Source organism: Podarcis cretensis (assembly GCF_951804945.1).
Source record: "Podarcis cretensis genome assembly, chromosome: 12".
NCBI classification, from domain to species: Eukaryota; Metazoa; Chordata; class Lepidosauria; order Squamata; family Lacertidae; genus Podarcis; species Podarcis cretensis.
This window is the reverse complement of record NC_137181.1, coordinates 36515205-36532660: the sequence shown is the minus strand read 5'-3', so window position 1 is coordinate 36532660 and position 17456 is coordinate 36515205. Positions and strand designations below refer to the sequence as shown.

At 43.7% G+C, this 17456-nt stretch overlaps 1 protein-coding gene across 1 annotated transcript; it reads left to right on the top strand.

Annotated features, from left to right (window-relative positions):
* Positions 1–13628: 13628 nt before the first annotated feature.
* On the top strand, positions 13629–16986 carry NPVF (neuropeptide VF precursor). The gene is made up of 3 exons (XM_079948097.1): positions 13629–13796; positions 15366–15748; positions 16501–16986. Exons 1-3 carry the CDS (start codon positions 13668–13670, stop codon positions 16631–16633), a joined length of 645 nt encoding a protein of 214 aa, XP_079804223.1. The 5' UTR covers positions 13629–13667; the 3' UTR covers positions 16634–16986.
* The last annotated feature ends 470 nt before the right edge of the window (positions 16987–17456 follow it).

Below are 17456 nucleotides of genomic sequence, written 5' to 3'. Positions count from 1 at the left end.
AGGGGATGTGTCATTTAACATTTTTGTTTCCATTCCCCAGCTGTTTTTCCACTGGGGAGGAAAGATATGGTGACCGTGTATCATGCCCAAACCTGAAGATTCCCACAGCTGCTTTCTGCAGAAAAAGTTGTAAAAACAAAACAAAACACAATAACAGAACAGAACAGAACAGAACAGAACATGTCATGTGTAGCTTGGTCCTAAATCTGAGCACATTGAACATGAGCCCTTCAATTAGGAATTCTTAAAAGGATAACTTGGTCTTTTTCTAAAGAGATTGAAATGTTTGTGAAAACAGTTTGTGCTTTTTCAAATTAAGAAAGGTCAGCCAAAACAATAAATGAACAAATTTAGGTAGGAAGCAAACCAAACCAATCTAATCACATACCCTCATCTGCCAAAGTAGATAAATAAGTTCAGTCATCTTTCTCCCCAGGGGGACACACATACATGTATTTTTTTCCCCACAAAAACAAAGTACAAAGCAATACTGCATTTCAAATTAAACCATATAGCTAATTAAAGGGCTATTTTTTCCTGTCTTTCTGGTATTACAGGACAGCCCTGTCAAAATGCAAGACGCAGTACCCTAAAGAGGAGCAAAGTGCAACCAGAAAAATGGGTTCAGTTATGAGAGCATAACATTAGGATTCTTCCAAGTCAATTAAAATTAATAATTAACTGTGGCTAGTGTAATAGAAATTGCATGAGCAAGTATAATCTTTTTCACATCAGGAAAATGTTATGAATAACTGAGCTCAGTTAAATCATCTCTTTAAAATTGCAGTGATATAAGCATAGAATAAAATTAAGCAGAAGATGAAAATGCAAAGGTTAAATGCAGTCATATCTGTATTTTTTTAATGTTGAATATCTTTTTGGAACACTCTCTGTATATGAATGATCAAAAATTCAGCTCTGGTATTTAGGAACCAGATAGATTAAGTGGAGTTTTCTACATTTCCTCTCTCAAACAAAGCCATATTTTGTAATTGAGTTTAGATTTATTTCACACAAGGCCCATTTTGCAATAGTTTTCAGTCATACATAATTTGTAGGCAAGTTAGCAAACACTAGGTAGTAACCTAACCTCCATTTCCCAGAAGAAACCTCAGTCTGTGTGTGATGCTCCAGGGCCTCCAAAAATTTCTTAAGCAAACATCTCATGCCCCCATGTGGTTGAATTGCAAGTCTGCTGAAAACTAAAAGCAGCGCAGCAAAGGAGCAAGCACACAAATGAAGATTTTGTTGTTGCTGCTGCTGTTGTTAAAAAACTGAAAACTTAGAAATTTACAAAATGGTGCTTGCATAAGACAGCAATGTGCAGCTCACCTCTTACTGGTTTTGAAGGAATGTCTAAGAAGGTGCCTGCAATATTAGCAGAGCACATGACAGACTGCAGCCACAAATGCAGGCTTGTATCAGACTGGCACAGAAATAAGTTGAGCTCCCCCTACAAAACTGGGAAGTATCTTAACTTATTTCTAAAAACATGGTTTCCCATATTTATGAGGTTGGACACTTTGAGAACTGATGCTCACTGCTTCCCCGGTAGACCCTCAGTTGTGGACCCTTACTCTCCACCTCCTTCCCAGCAGCTGGACCCTCAGGGTCGCTGGCCGATGGGGAATTCCCTTCAGGTGCTGCAGCCATGGGGAAGTGTGACTTCCTGGCTGGTGTGCTGGGTTCAAACGGGCCAATCAGAGCCCAGGTTGTGGGGGAGTTCCTTGCTGGCCGGCCAGGCATTGGTTCACAGCCATGACTGTCTGGACAGCAACACATAAAAGGACACTGTGAGAATACGATGCTGAGCTGAATGAACTTTTGGTCTGATTCAGCAGAGCTCTTCATAGGAATCTCAGTCGCTTACTGAAATCAGCAGAGGTGTTGATGTCTGGGTTGATTCCAAAATGGATATGTAAAAAAGCCATAGTCTAAAAATGGCTAGTCAGTGTGAGGTAGGAGGAACAAACAGTAACCCACTGCTGAAGATCACTGGAGGAAAAGGATCTTCAGCAGTAGATTCCTCTCTGCCCACCATGATCCTTTTGGGAGCAGACTATGTGCAAGATGGGCAGCACTGGATTTAGGGCAGTGTGGGCAGCTGATCCTATTTTCATAGTATCTTATTAAAGCTTATGATTGAATATATTCACAATGGTTGTTTTGCTACCATTTAGTCCAGAGGTAGCCAATTGGGTGCCCGCCAGATGTTTTGGACTACAACTCCCATCATCCACAGCCAGCACAGCAAATGGCCAGGAATGATGGGAGCTGGAGTCCATATCATTGGATTCCCTGCAATCAGTTGGAGGTGTTTGCACACACTGCTGAAACTCTCTTCAGCCCTTACTCTCACTGCGTAATTCAAAGTCCCTGAACCTAAATATCACCAGTATAAAGAATATAAGTTGGAAAACCTGATAGGAAAAGGGAACGGTGGAGCCAGGGTTTTTTTCTGAGTTTCCCGGCATTATGAGTAATAAATGCAAAATTAGTGTGAGATTTGTGACTAATGTTTCAACATGAAGCCAGCAAGCTGTGAACCACTAAATTCAATGAAAGTGATTAGAAACTATAGACAGAGTTCCCTGCCAGCAAAATAAACAGTTAAGTGGCAGATGGTCGTCGACAATCCCACTGGAATTGATGGTCCCTTTGCCCTAACAAAGCAGCTGTTTATGTGACAGAGTGTATGTGCACATGTAAAGTAAAATGTCACATATATATCCTCTCCCCGCAAAAATCCAATGACAGCAATGGTCATGAGCACTCTCCTAATGTCATGGATTTTTAAAAACCAAAGAGTCACCCAGGATAACAAAGGGCACGTCGTGTAGCATTTGCAGATGTATGTGTGTTGTAAGTAAGTTCTCATGATTCAATCATCTCTGCCAGAGAAGAGCAAATGCATGTGGCTTTTCTTTCTGCCCGCATGGTGCGCCACCCCTGCCTTTGCCATCCCTGTGGGCAGTTCATCCAATTGCCATCTAGGTGCATACAAATTCTGCAGGGCCATCATGGCTGATGTCCTGATTCATTTAGGAAATCAACCACACAATCCCGTATGATTTACATGGATGTAGGAGGCAATCGGGCTATCCATCCCCAGGTAAAGGTAAAGGACCCCTAAACGGTTAAGTCCAGTCAAAGGCGACTATGGGGCTGTGGCACTCATCTCGCTTTCAGGCCAAGGGAGCCGGCGTTTGTCCATAGACAGCTTTCCAGGTCATGTGGCCAGCATGACTAAACCACTTCAGGTGCAACGGAACACCATGAAGGAAACCAGAGCGCACAGAAACACTGTTTACCTTCCTGCTGCAGCAGTACCTATTTATCTGCTTGCTCTGGTGTGCTTTCGAACTACTAGGTTGGCAGGAGCTGGGACAGAGCAATGGGACCACAGTGCCACCCGCGTCCCTTTCTATTCCCAGGACAGAGGTGAAGCATAGGGAACTGTACTCAGCAGCCAGAAAGTTGCAATGTGCACTCATATCCCTCTGCACATGAGGCTACCTTCGGGGAATGAGCATTAATGGAAACAGCCTATGGAAACACATAGAGGGACAGATAGATGGGTTTATAGAGGCCCCAGCAATTTTATGGTACTAGAGGTTATAAAGTATAAGGTGTGAATATCTGATCTATGGCCTGTCCCAGCTATAGGATGTGTGGAGACTCTTTGCCCATTTTGTCCAGTATCGGACTGGGCGTGTCTGTTCAGGATCTGAGTCAGTGGTTTTTCCCATTGCTGGCACTCTGAGCATGTTCATGTAACCTTCACTGAGGGGCCTGAGCTCAGCATCGCATCCAAGAGGTCCCAGCTAAAATCTCTGACAACTCCAGTTAATCTCAGGTAATGTCTCCTCCCCCTCAGTCACTCTATAGAAGAGAATAATGAGCAGTTAATATTTTATAGTCCTTTTTATTCAGTCATCTGGTTGCAAGCAAAAATCCACATCTCTCCACAAGGAGAGTAGTTGGCTACTCTCAGCCCTGCCTCTTACGTCCCCAGCAACATTCTGGGTGCCAGTGGGAAGCTCCTCCTCCCTGCATTCTCTGTTCTCTAATACAGACAGACCTCCTAGTTCTTGGGGAGGGAGGGTCCCCCACGCTCTCCAGTGATGTCTCTGCTAGCTGCTCCCTCCCTTCTCTCTCTCCTTCCACTATCTCATAACTAGACAACTCCTGTGGAAATGGCTGAGTGTCTGTGTCTCTCTCTGCTCTTGAAACCGCTGGAGATAAGGAGGGCAAATCTTCCCCCCTCCTCTTCCAAGAGGAGCTGATCTGCCTGGTAATACATTCCGCAATCCTCTGATCCAGACCTTTCCCTGACAGCTAATGGAGCCAGGAAAGAGTCTTTGCCTTGCACTTCAGGAAGCTCTTCTCACTTGCAATGGACTGCACGAGGATCAATACATCAATAGTATGGCTAAGAGGCAACTTGTAATGTGCATGATATTTATATGTGGCCCAAGTAACAGAGAAATGGGTGACGTGTAGAAAGCATGCTGCACAACTGCCCCATTTTAAGCCAGTTATCTCATATTTAAGGAAGCCGCCCTGGCTTCTGATCCCAATCATGGATGTCCCGTTTTGGCTCCTGTGTTCTGGCCGCGCCAGAGCGTGGAACCAAAAGATGCACCAGCTTACCTTGTCCTTGTGCAACACCCACTCTTATTCCTCTGACTTAGTAGCTGATGTACTGTCAGGGACCGTTCTGAGGACGGCTGCACTGAGGAAGGGTGGTGGGAGCCACCCCCTCCCCCTGCTCCTGCTCCTGAATCTTCCCAGGAGCAGGGGGACAGTATAAATTTTGAAGAGTGGTTTGCAGAGGGACATAATTCAGAAGGCAGAAGCTGGGAAATGCTGGGTGGGGAACAGCTAGGAGAAGAAACACTGGAAGAGAGAGGGTTAACAGATTCAGTCATTGGACAGCATTCCTCTGTCTCCCCAAAGTCACAAAGAGCTCAGAAAGTCTCAGAACAGAAAGGACAGAGATTAAAAAACTCAGGTGACAAGATGTAGGAGTGATGTAGATTAATAGGGACAGAAGGCGATGTAATCCTTAATTGGGAGCACCGCCATTTCTAGGAGATGTGTTCTTTGTTCTCTCGCTGTGATTATTAAAGTTTCTAACTGGTAAGACGTTCCTTTCTTTGATCTTCTTATCTACTGCCACGAGGGGAGGAAGCCAATTCCCTGAAGCCTGACACGTACTTCCAGAAGCTGGGGCCAGACTTCTGGAAGTGGTGCCAGCTTCAGGAAGCACTTCAGTGGCTGTGGTGGAAGAAGACACTGAGGAGTAGGGGGATGCACCAAGAGATGGGGGAGCTGGGCTGGAGTGCAAAGGGGGCAGCCTCCATCGAGGTCATGATCCAATTTGCCGCACTCTAGTGTTTGAAGGTATGAGAAAGTTTTTGCTTCATCAGGGCTGGGGAGCCTGTGACCCTCCAGATATTGCTGGACTACAACTCCCATCATCCCTAGCCATTGGTCATGGGGTCTGGGATTGACGGGCATTGGAATCCTGCAACACTGCAAGTGCCACAGGCTCTCTCCATCCCTGGACTATACACAGTAATACAAAAGACACAAATATTCAGAGGGAACAGGGAAATTAAAAGCTCCACTAATCAAATTGATCAGTTTCTATAGGAAATCGCATTCTAATAAATTCCAGAGTAATGAGTATCTATACTGAAAGGCCCTCGGTTAATAGTTAATTTAGTTAAAACGCTAATGCCTCTTTAAAATTCCAGAAAGACTTCTTAAACTTAAATTTATGGAAGTGTTTTTTTCTTCTTCCTGTGTTCTTTGTTATTACCTCTGAATCCAGATTTAATCAGCTTCTTTCTCCCTCCCCTAAGCCTTTATGAAGGCTGTTGATTTGTAACCAATCCAATTCCCCTTAATAATGTATGTTAAATTAGTTTAATTTTTAATAGGAGAGAGAGAGAGTTAGGGATAGTGCATGCTGCAGTACATTTGTAAGTACAGTACCATTCTTTTCAAAAGAGTTAGTAAAAAGTACGAGTACATTTATAGCTCAAGCTGTTATTGAGGACATGTTTGTTTTATTACTAGAATCAGATGCATAATTGAAGAACCTGTCCAGCCTAGAATTATTGTTCTCACGTCTTCCTCTTCTTTTCTTCCTTCCTTTTTTTACTAAGAAAATATAATTGTCTTTGGTCTCTTGCTCTCATTTCACCAAGCCCCACTTCTGCAATGCTTCTCCTTATTCCACCACCAGAAAAAAAGCAGCATAAACATTACAGGTCTCTATCGATTTGCGAGATTTGTTTCGTCAAGAAAAAGAATGAAAAAGAAAAAGATTGATTCATAGATTCTTATAAGCAGCAGCATTCCCTGAATCACTCCTTCCTTGTATGAATCACGTTCCCCAAACTTTAGATAAGAACAAACAAAGGTTGGGCAGAAAATAGGAACTTTTGAATTCTAGGACTGACCTCACTTTTATTGCATTTATTATTTAATTTACCCAGTTTCTCTCTGACCCTTCCTCCCAAGGTGGAAAGCACATCCACAATAAAAGAATACCATTAAAAATAAAATGAAGACTTTGTTGAAAAAGTGGTACTGGACACCAGTTTAGTTTGCCCATATATTGCCCACAACCCAACCACGATGCTGATGATGCAGTCCTAAGAGGACTTAAGATCACTTATGATATGTTGCCTGGTAATACAGGTGTTTGGGGGAACTGTCCAAAATAATCTAGGAGATTGTGGGTTTCTCACTCCAATTCTGTTTATTGTCCCCCTCTGAAGGCCTAAAGGCTGGTGTAAAGCATGAGGATTTACTAATTTTTTAGTGGCCAGTTGGCTATTGATAGCTGAAACCTGGAAGGCCTTACCATGATTATTCCTGGATTTATGGTATATAAATATTTGTCAATCAGCTAGTGCGGAGAAAATAATGCATACCTTAAAAGTCATAAAAGGAATGGGGTGGGGGGACCAGACAATTTTTATGCAATATGGTAACTATTTATTAAATATACAAACAAAATTGGTCTTAAAGATAAACACTCCAAATATCATGTGGCAAGCCTGAATGGCATAGCTAAACCTGTAGCATGCTCATAAAGGTAAAAGGTAAAGGGACCCCTGACCATTAGGTCCAGTCGTGGCCGACTCTAGGGTTGCGGCGCTCATCTCGCTTTACTGGCCGAGGGAGCTGGCATTTGTCCACAGACAGCTTCCGGGTCATGTGGCCAGCATGACTAAGCTGCTTCTGGTGAACCAGAGCAGCGCATGGAAACGCCGTTTACCTTCCCGCCGGAGCGGTACCTATTTATCTACTTGCACTTTGAGGTGCTTTCGAACTGCTAGGTTGGCAGGAGCTGGGACAGAGCAATGGGAGCTCACCCCATCGCAGGGATTCGAACCGCGAACCTTCTGATCGGCAAGCCCTAGGCTCTGTAGTTTAACCCACAGTGCCACCTGCATCCCTAGCATGCTCATACAGGCTGTAAAACGAAACTCCAGTTGTGCTTAGCCATTGCTCTTCTCAACAACTCCACTTTATAAGGCTCTGTATCATCTGTTCCCTGAGATCCAGGCTCCCCCAAATCATGGGAAAATAGAATGGTGTCTGAGCAGGGTCAAAACTTCAAAATAAGGGCGCCATTTAGATGGCCAGTGCCCTGCTTCTGCAATATTATTGGAGAAATGACCCAGACACTGTCAACCCCATCTATGACCCAAAACTGCCCAAAGCTGCCCCGTTGTAATTTGCTAAATTTGCCCTGCTACCCCAGTACCTGTCAGGATGCTGTCAGCAGCTCCTGGCTGATTGCCCAGGAAAGTATAAAGACAAGGGAAAGTGTCTTACAGTCCTTTTTTATTTCAGACTTTACAGAGAGAGGCTATAGAACCCAGCCTCTTGATAATGGCATTGTTCCGACTGAATCTCCACCCCTGTCGCTCCCACTTCCTCACTTGCCACTTCTACGGGTGCTTCTATGTGCCCTCTGTCTTTGAGCTCTTTGCTCTCCTACTTTTATTTTTATTTATTTTTTCAATAGATTTTTATTGAGATTTTAAAGGTTACAAAAAGAAAAAATAAAGAACATATTTAAACAGAAGAAAGAAAATAAAAATACAGAACAATACAAAAACAAAGGGAAAAAACAGAAAAAAGATGCAGATAATTAAAGGGGGGGGAAAACATAAATCAATCCTTTACATAACTTTCTTTCCTTTGCTTATTTCCTTGGCCTCCTCACACCTCCCTTTTTTGTATTCTAATTCAATTAGATATTTCAGCAAATCCTTTCCATCTTTATTTCTATCCTGATGATTTATCTTAATATACTATAATTTTACATTCTGTTCTTTCACCAATTAACAATCCACTTTTAAAGGTAAAGGTAAAGGTACCCCTGCCCGTACGGGCCAGTCTTGACAGACTCTGGGGTTGTGCGCCCATCTCACTTAAGAGGCCAGGGGCCAGCGCTGTCCGGAGACACTTCCAGGTCACGTGGCCAGCGTGACATCGCTGCTCTGGCGAGCCAGAGCCGCACACGGAAACGCCGTTTACCTTCCCGCTGGTAAGCGGTCCCTATTTATCTACTTGCACCCGGAGGTGCTTTCGAACTGCTAGGTTGGCAGGCGCTGGGACCGAGCAGCGGGAGCGCACCCCGCCGCAGGGATTCGAACCGCCGACCTTTCAATCGGCAAGTCCTAGGCGCTGAGGCTTTAACCCACAGCGCCACCTGCGTCCCCCAATCCACTTTTACTTAATCCTTTATATCATTTCTGCTAAAACCACATTACTTCTGTGATGGCCTGGGATTCCGATTCAGAGGCTGAACCAGAGGAATCCCAGCCTGCACAGGAGTCCCCGCCTCCAGGGCCGGCTGAACTGGGGCAAGGCCTAGATTCTGAGGAGCCTGCACCTGTGTCAGATCCTCAAGAGCAGGCACCAGGTGAAACCCTTCTGGCCCCAGAGGTGCTTGAGGACTCAGTGGCTACAGGTGAGCCTCCTCCGGGGCCCAGTAACCCTTCGGCCTCTCCTGAACTACAGAGGCTTAGGGCAGAGAGGCGAAGGGAACTGGTTGCTCCCAGGAGGAGTGCTCGCCTTAAGGCCAGAGGAGACAGAGCTCCTGGGGGCCGGGGCCGCCCCTGGCCTTAGAAGAAGATAAAGGTCAGTCAGCCCGGTCCCAGGTTGCGGGAGCAACGTCGTTGTTGGCTTCAGACCTTCCAGTGTTCCTGTTCCCTGCTCGGCCTCCTGTTCCTGACCTTCCAGCGCTCCTGTTCCCGCCCGGCTCCCAGCTTCTGACTTTCCAGCGTTCCTGTTCCCTGCCCAGCCTTCTGCTTCTGACCTCCCAGCGTTCCTGTTCCCCGCCCGGCTCCCTGTTTCGGACCTCACCTCTCATCTCGTGAACTCTGACTACGATCACGGTACCTTTCCCCCGGGACCAGCACAACTTCATTCCAACATCCTTCTAACATTCCTTAATTTGCTCTCCTAATTTTAAGGCTCGCCAGGCTCTGGGAGATGGAGGGTCTGGAATGCTTTCAAATGACAACATGTTGTTTTGGCTCTCCCATGATTTCCCAACTTTCCCCTTCATCTGCCTCTGAGCCGCGACCTCCCTCAAACCCCTGTTGTAAATCTACACTGTCTTCCACTTCCTCCTCCCTGTAAGGGTCAGGCTGGGGAGGTAGTCTCCACCATTCCTCCTCTGCCCAGTCCCCGACAGTATCCCATGACTTGGTCTACAAGAGACAAAGCCTGCTTTGTGCCTCTGACCAGGGCCAGTCTACACCCAAGCACCAAAGGCTACCTTCTAAGTCTCTCTATATGGTCCTCAGGATTTACCCCCAAGCCACACCCCTTCCCCCAAGGCCACACCCCTCACTGCCCCTGCTTCCTATCCTCCTTGAGAGTTTTTGGCTGGATGAAATGTGTCTTGTGATCATGAGTCTTGCTTGGTGAGAAAGAGCCAACATGGTGTGGTGGTTAAGATTGGTGGACTCGTAATCTGGTGAACTGGGTTCGTGTCTCCGCTCCTCCACATGCAGCTGCTGGGTGACCTTGGGCTAGTCACACTTCTTTGAAGTCTCTCAGCCTCACTCACCCCACAGAGTGTTTGCTGTGGGGGAGGAAGGGAAAGGAGAATGTTAGCCGCTTTGAGACTCCTTCGGGTAGTGATAAAGTAGGATATCAAATCCAAACGCTGCTGCTGCTGCTGCTGCTGCTTCTTCTTCTTCTTCTTCTTCTTCTTCTTCTTCTTCTTCTTCTTCTTCTTCTTCTTCTTCTCCTCCTTCCTCTTGCCTGCTGTGTGAGTGTACCCTGCTTTTGTTGGGCATTTGTCGCTTTGCCCACTTTTGACTCTTCCCCCACCCACCCACCAGCATCTGGCCCTGAGAAGACTGACCAGACGATCCCCACCCTGGTCTACACAGTCCAGATTCATGTCATGGGCCCAGGAGTCAGCTTTGTTTTAGCTGATCAACAGCCTGAAGGGGGAGAAAGAGGTGTGACTCCACCTGCAGCTGATCAGCCTTCAAGGACAAAGAGGAGAACCAGCTGGCTTCAGCCTTCTTAAAAAGAGCTCTCAGCAGCAGTCAGATGTCGGAAACAATGTTTGTGGTTCCCAGGCCTACCTTGCTGCTTCTTGCTCTACATCTGGACCCTAGGATTTGTAATCATCAGATTCCCTGACCGCTGGATTTCCCAACTGTTTGCCCAACCCTCAGAGCAGACTTAACTTCATATGCTGACTTAACTTCATATGCTGCCAAGTGTATCGCAAGAGACTCTTCTCTTCTGGTTATTTGGCCTCACACTCCACCGAGTTTCACATGCTGTCACTCAGCAATGGGACTATGACAATTCATAGGAACCCCAGACACTCCTCCACGCACTACTGTGAATTCTCCATGGCAGACAACTTGCCAAACTCTTGCAGGAGGTTCTTCCTGCCTCTCTGCAATATATTGTTCGTAAATTCTGAATTTGCACATATTCTGAAATTTGCAAATTCTGAATTTTCACATACATGCAAATCGGATCACAGGTTTCCACTGTATTTCTCCAAACTTTGAGATACGGTTCTTGACTCAAACCACATACCACAGTGTGTATAAAACTGTGTATTTTAGGATAAAATATATTTAGAAAGGTGTCTTTTGAGAGAAAATACATTCAAACATAGGATTTAGGTACATATTTAAATATGAATTCTCATGCATCTTAAGCAAACAAAAAACACAGATTGATGCAGAAATAGGATGACATATGCAGGTGTGAGAGTGATGCAAAACTCCTAGAGAGTCCTGGGGTTGGGGGGGTCTCTGCCTGTCCATGCAAATGATTCCTCCATCCCTAACCATATCAGGATACTAGCATAACTGTTAACATCTGCTTGAACTTTTACGTAGAGCTGCATTTTTAAGACCAAAGAAATATCAAACACAGTTCAGTAAGAAGGCTGCATACATAGAATGTATGAAAAATGACTGGGCCAATTCTTCAATGAAAAAATGTATGCATTTTTAAATCATGCTATTTCAAAATGAGCCATAAAATAGGTCATTACATACTGGGGCAAAATGAATATGCAATGAATTATTCATCTTTATGGAAATCCTTCGATACTTATTGGTGACATGAGTCATGTAATGCATATCCTTTTTGCACAATGCGCTGTTAATAATGAATAAGGATTTATCATTATATTATTATATGAAATGCAACGAACAATATTAAAACCTGCTCTTCCGCTGGAATCAAGTGATTTACAGCACACTGACGGATTCGCTTAGAAGACAAAGTTGCTCTTTTCATTACTACTGATCAGATTTTCATGCCATTTAATATGAAAGCATGCATTCCTCCAGGCCAAGAGTTCATCACATCGTTTGAGTTTCCTGCATGGTCCTCATTCATTGCAATGGAACCTACGTGGGAGCAGAAAGTTGTCCCTCAATGAAGCTGACATCATCAAACAGATATTGCCACTTGTTGCACAGTAGTCAAATAAAGAAGAATTTGTTTAATATCTGTCAGGTTTTGAGCTCAGATATCATTACACTTCTTATTTAATAAAACACAATAAATTATATATTAGCAAGTAATCTTACAGAGGATACGATATCCTGCAAAACAGTTGTAGAAAGTGTTGGACAGAGTGTTGGGATAGGACCTGGGAGAGAAGGGATCGAATCCCCACTCAGCCATGAAACTCACTGGGTGACCCTGGTCCACTTACCATCTCTTAGCCTAACCTGCCTCACAGGAGGGGATGCGGGTGGTGCTGTGGTCTAAACCACTGAGCCTCTTGGGCTTGCTGATCAGAAGGTCAGCAGTTCGAATCCCTGCGATGGGGTGAGCTCCCGTTGCTCTGTCCCAGCTCCTGCCAACCTAGCAGTTCGAAAGCACAGCAGTGCAAGTAGATAAATAGATACCGCTGCAGCAGGAAGGTAAACGGTGTTTCTGTGTGCTCTGGTTTCCATCACAGTGTTCTGCTGCGACAGAAGTGGTTTAGTCATGCTGGCCACATGACCCGGAAAGCTGTCTGTGGACAAACACCGGCTGAAAAGCAAGATGAGCACCGCAACCCCATAGTCACTTTTGACTGGACTTAACCATCCAGGGGTCCTTTACCTTGACTTGATCTACCTCACAAGGTTGTTGCAAGGATGAAATAGAGAGGAGGAGAACCATGTACAGTGGTACCTCAGGTTAAGTACTTAATTCATTCCAAAGGTCCGTTCTTAACCTGAAACTGTTCTTAACCTGAAGCACCACTTTAGCTAATGGGGCCTCCTGCTGCTGCCACACCGCCGGAGCACAATTTCTGTTCTCATCCTGAAGCAAAGTTCTTAACCTGAAGCACTATTTCTGGGTTAGTGGAGTCTGTAACCTGAAGCGTATGTAACCTGAAGCATATGTAACCCGAGGTACCACTGTACATCACCTTGAGATGCTCTATAAATGTAAACGTGCTCTATAAATGTAAACGTACCTTTACCTTACCTTTACCTATAAATGTAACAAATACAATTGCTATAGAAGTCTTTAATAATGCCCAGGGTGGAATCCAGAATGGCAAACTACACCTTTAAAGCATATTCAAAACATATTTCCATCCTCAAAGAATTCTGGGCAGTGAAGTTTACTGCTCACAGAGCTACTGTTCCTAACAACCCAATAAGGGAGTCTGTTTCCAATGGTGCACCTCTAAGAAGAAACAAACTCCCACAGACTTGGGAAAATGGCATGCACCGACATTTCATTTTCAAGCACTGATGACTGAGGCTGATGCAAGAACAGAGTGGTTTTGTTTCAAACGTGGTAATTAAGCATAAGGTCTTGCTCCAGATTATCGTAGCCCTAATTAAAGCTCGTTAATAGGCAAGGGAAATATTTGGTAATGCCATCTGCATTTCTTGACCGGAAACACTTTTGTTTAAACAAGTTCACAAAAATTCTCTGCATACTTCCCATACATAATTAACATCACATTTCTAATTCATATTAAAATGAAGATGTTTGGAATCGGTGTCATGGTAAGATTATTATTTTTTTGGTTGCCTGGTAGTATAAAAAGATGCTACTTTTTCTGCTGTCCAGATTTGGATCTCTGATGTAAATACGATCTAGGAGAACTGAAAATTACAGTATTTCAAATGAACAGATTAATCTTATTTACTTTAGCTACATGTTTGCTTTTAGCCTCAAAGACCTTCTGCCGTGATGAATCGGTAATGACCAGCTTGCAGAGCAGAGAAGAATACAGTGATGATAACTATTCCGAGGTAAGAAATTTACTGACATAATATTATCCTTATGTCTGTGTTTGCACTGCTATCGGTATACAAAGAGGTTTACAGAGAAAATGTTCAAACAGCATTTGTGTGGATCAATCAGGGCCGGCCCAAGGCATTTTGGCACCTGAGGCGAATCAGAAAATTGCGCCCCTCCAAGAATCGTACCTCAGGTTAAGAACTAAATTTGTTCCAGAGGTCTGTTCTTAACCTGAAACTGTTCTTAACCTGAGGTACCACTTTAGCTAATGGGGCCTCCTGCTGCCACACACACACAACACAATTTTATATTTTATCAACCTTCTGTCTTCATCTTCAGTTCACAGAGATCCATGTCGGGACAGTTCCCACCTTTCTCAGTCTCACACCCTGAGAAAAACCAGTCTATTCTGCCTCCCACACAAATCTCTTCTACCAATCTTCTCTCTTTATGTATCTTCATATCATATCATACATATCAGGCTTATAAGTAATGTTATTTAATATTAATAAAATACTATCAAAAACTAAGTAAGAAAAAAGAAAGAGGAAAAAGAGGCACTTCTTCTCTTCTATCTGTCAATTAAATAGAATACAGTTATTTCCAATGTTTAGCAGATACACTCCAGAATAGCTCCTAGCTGTAGGTGGTATACAGCTTTCTGCCATCTGCTAATGGTGCTACTTCAAATTCCCTTTGCAGGCCTCCAGCATCTCCAGTTCTGACACTCAATCAGTCTAATATGACTCTTCCTTTATTGTTATTTCTGATTGTCCCCAAATTAATATTTCTCCAGGTTCTTGTGAGATACTTCTTTTTGTGAGTCCCAGCACGTCTCAATAAAATGAGAGTCTGCATTTATTTGCCTGTTACTTATTCAATAAATCAGTGCTTTTCTCTCCTGGAAAATAAGCTCCAGCTCTGATGTTAGTCATCAAGGTAGAAATTATCCATCAGACATTACTTAGCAAGATGGTTTCACCTTCCTGGTGCCTGTGACAAAAAATCTGGCCAGTTCCAGCCAGTTGGCTATTTAAAAAAATAATTAAGGATTAAACTAGGAAAGTGGATGGTAATAAAGCCAAGGATATTAGCCCACACCAGAGTAAGTGCACAGCCAATCTGAAGGTAAGACAACTTCAGAATGAATTGAGTGTAGTGGTACCTCGGTTTAAGAACAGTCCGGTTTAAGAACGATTTGGTTTACAAACTCCACAAAACCAGAAATAGTGTCTTGGTTTGAGAACTTTACCTCAGTCTAAGAACGGAAGCTGAACGGTGGAAGGGCACTGGCGGCGGGAGGCCTCGTTAGGGAAAGAGCACCTCAGTTTAAGAACGGTTTTGGTTTAAGAACGGACTTCCGGAAGGGATTAAGTTTGTAAACCAAGGTACCACTGTATTTGACTCCCCCTCCCCCAACTACTCTTGACGTGTTCTCACTCTCCACAGAAAAATCTGAGACTGGCAGAGAGTCAAGACTTGGAGAGGACCAAAGCCTAATCAGAATCACACTTAATTATCAGCATGTAACCAGTATATTATTCACCTTGAAGTTGTGTTATTGTTTTTTCCCCTTTTAGTCTAGTGAAGACATTATAGAAGAAAATCAGAGAAGCCTGAACCTTGAAGAACTGGAGGATTGGGGGCTGAAGAACATCATTAAGATGAGGACGCCCACCACAAAGAAGGTGCCCAACTCAGCTGCGAATTTGCCACTGAGGTTTGGCAGAAACTTTCAGGAAGAGAGAAGCATCAAGCCTGCAGCAAACCTGCCTCTCCGGTTTGGAAGGGCATCTGCCGGAAGCCTTGCTCGGCACACCCTTCCTTTGTCACAAAGATCTGAGAGAGCTCCTTCGGTTCAAAGTTCCTTCCATTCTCCCGCCAACTTGCCACAAAGATTTGGAACATCGCTTCTCTTCAGTCTGCCCCAAGTGGCCAAAGACCCTGACCAAGGCAATAACAAGTAAATAAATTTAAATCCATTGTTTTATTCAAGTGCTGAACGCTCTGTGGCAGCCTTCCATGATCTGAACAACACTTCCCACCAGCCACAGATTGTGTGTCCATGATGAAGTCCAAAACAGCTGAAGGGAACCAGGTCATAGAAAGCTGCTCTATGTGTTATTCATTCAATAAACAACTTCTAATCCCAACCTCATTACCAATCTGAATTGATGTAATAATATACCGTTATGAATTTGCCAGGTCAATGTGAATAAAATATTCCCTAGAAGTCCATGTCCTTTGTGGCTTGAGAAAATCTTAACGGACCTGCCGTCTGAACTTGAAGGAGGAAAGTATGATGGAGAGAGATGTGATATTTTTAAAGCAATGAGGCCACTCTGGAAGCATCCTCTCTGCATTTGACAAAAAATGATCTTTCCTCTCCAAAGTCAAGCTCTAGAGTTGTGCCAAAAAATTCTCCTGCATTATATTTCAACCATTCTCTTATCAATTCCCCATCATCCAATTCTCCATTCTCCATCACCAAAACCCAAAAATAATAACTGGACATTTCCTACAATTCAAAACACATTTTTGGAATGGGGTGGTGGAGAGGATTGTTTTCTTAAAAGCATTTGAATGGTACCCTTGAAAAGCACATTTAATTTGAAGAATGATCCAGAGGGTGGTGAAGGGCTCTCTCCTTTACATCCATCCACATTTGAATCATTGGTGCCGCTGAATCATTCGTGGTTGGTTCTTTCTTTTCAGATTTGGCAATTTACACAATAATATGAAAAGGGAATCTGATGATGAAGAGGCAAGACTTTGGAAGGCTCTGGGTGAATTTTCCATTCTAAAAGGCGATACAACGAAAGAGAAAGAAATGGGGCATTTTTTTTAAAAGCCACCGGTCTTCAAATCATGATTTCCATCAAGAGGCATTTGTAGACTGGTGATGGTGGCGGTTGTACTAGTTTGTTTCCATAGCTGTGCTGCGGGTTTCAATCTCTCTTGTACTCTGTATCATTGGTGTCAATTGTAAATAACATATAGTAGTATTGTATGTAGCTGAAAACAAAATAAAAAATGTCACGACAAGAAATCTACCTTGTAACCAAAGTGGCTGAAAAGTGATGCGGAAATAAACATGTTTGGGGCTTGCTTCTATAAAAGCTGTGCAGAAGAAAATGTACAAAAGGATTGGAATTTTTTTTCCTGATTCCTGTGGATTAAGAAATCCACAAAAATAAATAAATAAATGGGGGTGGGAATGACATGATGCTGTGCAATGCAAATTTCTCTTTGGTTTTATAGCACAGGAGCCAAGGAAATAATCACTGCCTAGTAAGTGAAGCTGCAAGCAAATTCTAGGCAGGTAACACACACAAGGATGGCTATCTGTAGATTATTTATTATCCATGCATATATATTATTCATGAACTGGGGAGAAAGGCAGGGGAAGGACTGGAATAAATCAAGCCTACAGGAGTGGATTTCAGGAAGCTGCAGGAGCTCCCAAACCTTCTTTGTTTCTCACACAAGTTGTGTGTTGGTGCCTAAGCCCTTTATTTTTCAAAAGAAGAAGAACACAATACTCTTATTAGGCTTAGGCCAAGAAGTTAGAGATGAATCAATGAAGAGCTGGCAGTTGTAAAGTGAGTCCAGACACCTGCAGGATTGTACTGCGGTTGCGTTCATGTACAAATCAGGGCCAAACTAAACAA

Coding starts and splice junctions, on each gene's coding strand:
- NPVF (XM_079948097.1), top strand. CDS start 13,668: ATGAACAGATTAATCTTATTTACTTTAGCTACATGTTTGCTTTTAGCC. Junction 13,797..15,365: donor GTGATGATAACTATTCCGAG/GTAAGAAATTTA, acceptor TTCCCCTTTTAG/TCTAGTGAAGACATTATAGA. Junction 15,749..16,500: donor CCTGACCAAGGCAATAACAA/GTAAATAAATTT, acceptor CTTTCTTTTCAG/ATTTGGCAATTTACACAATA.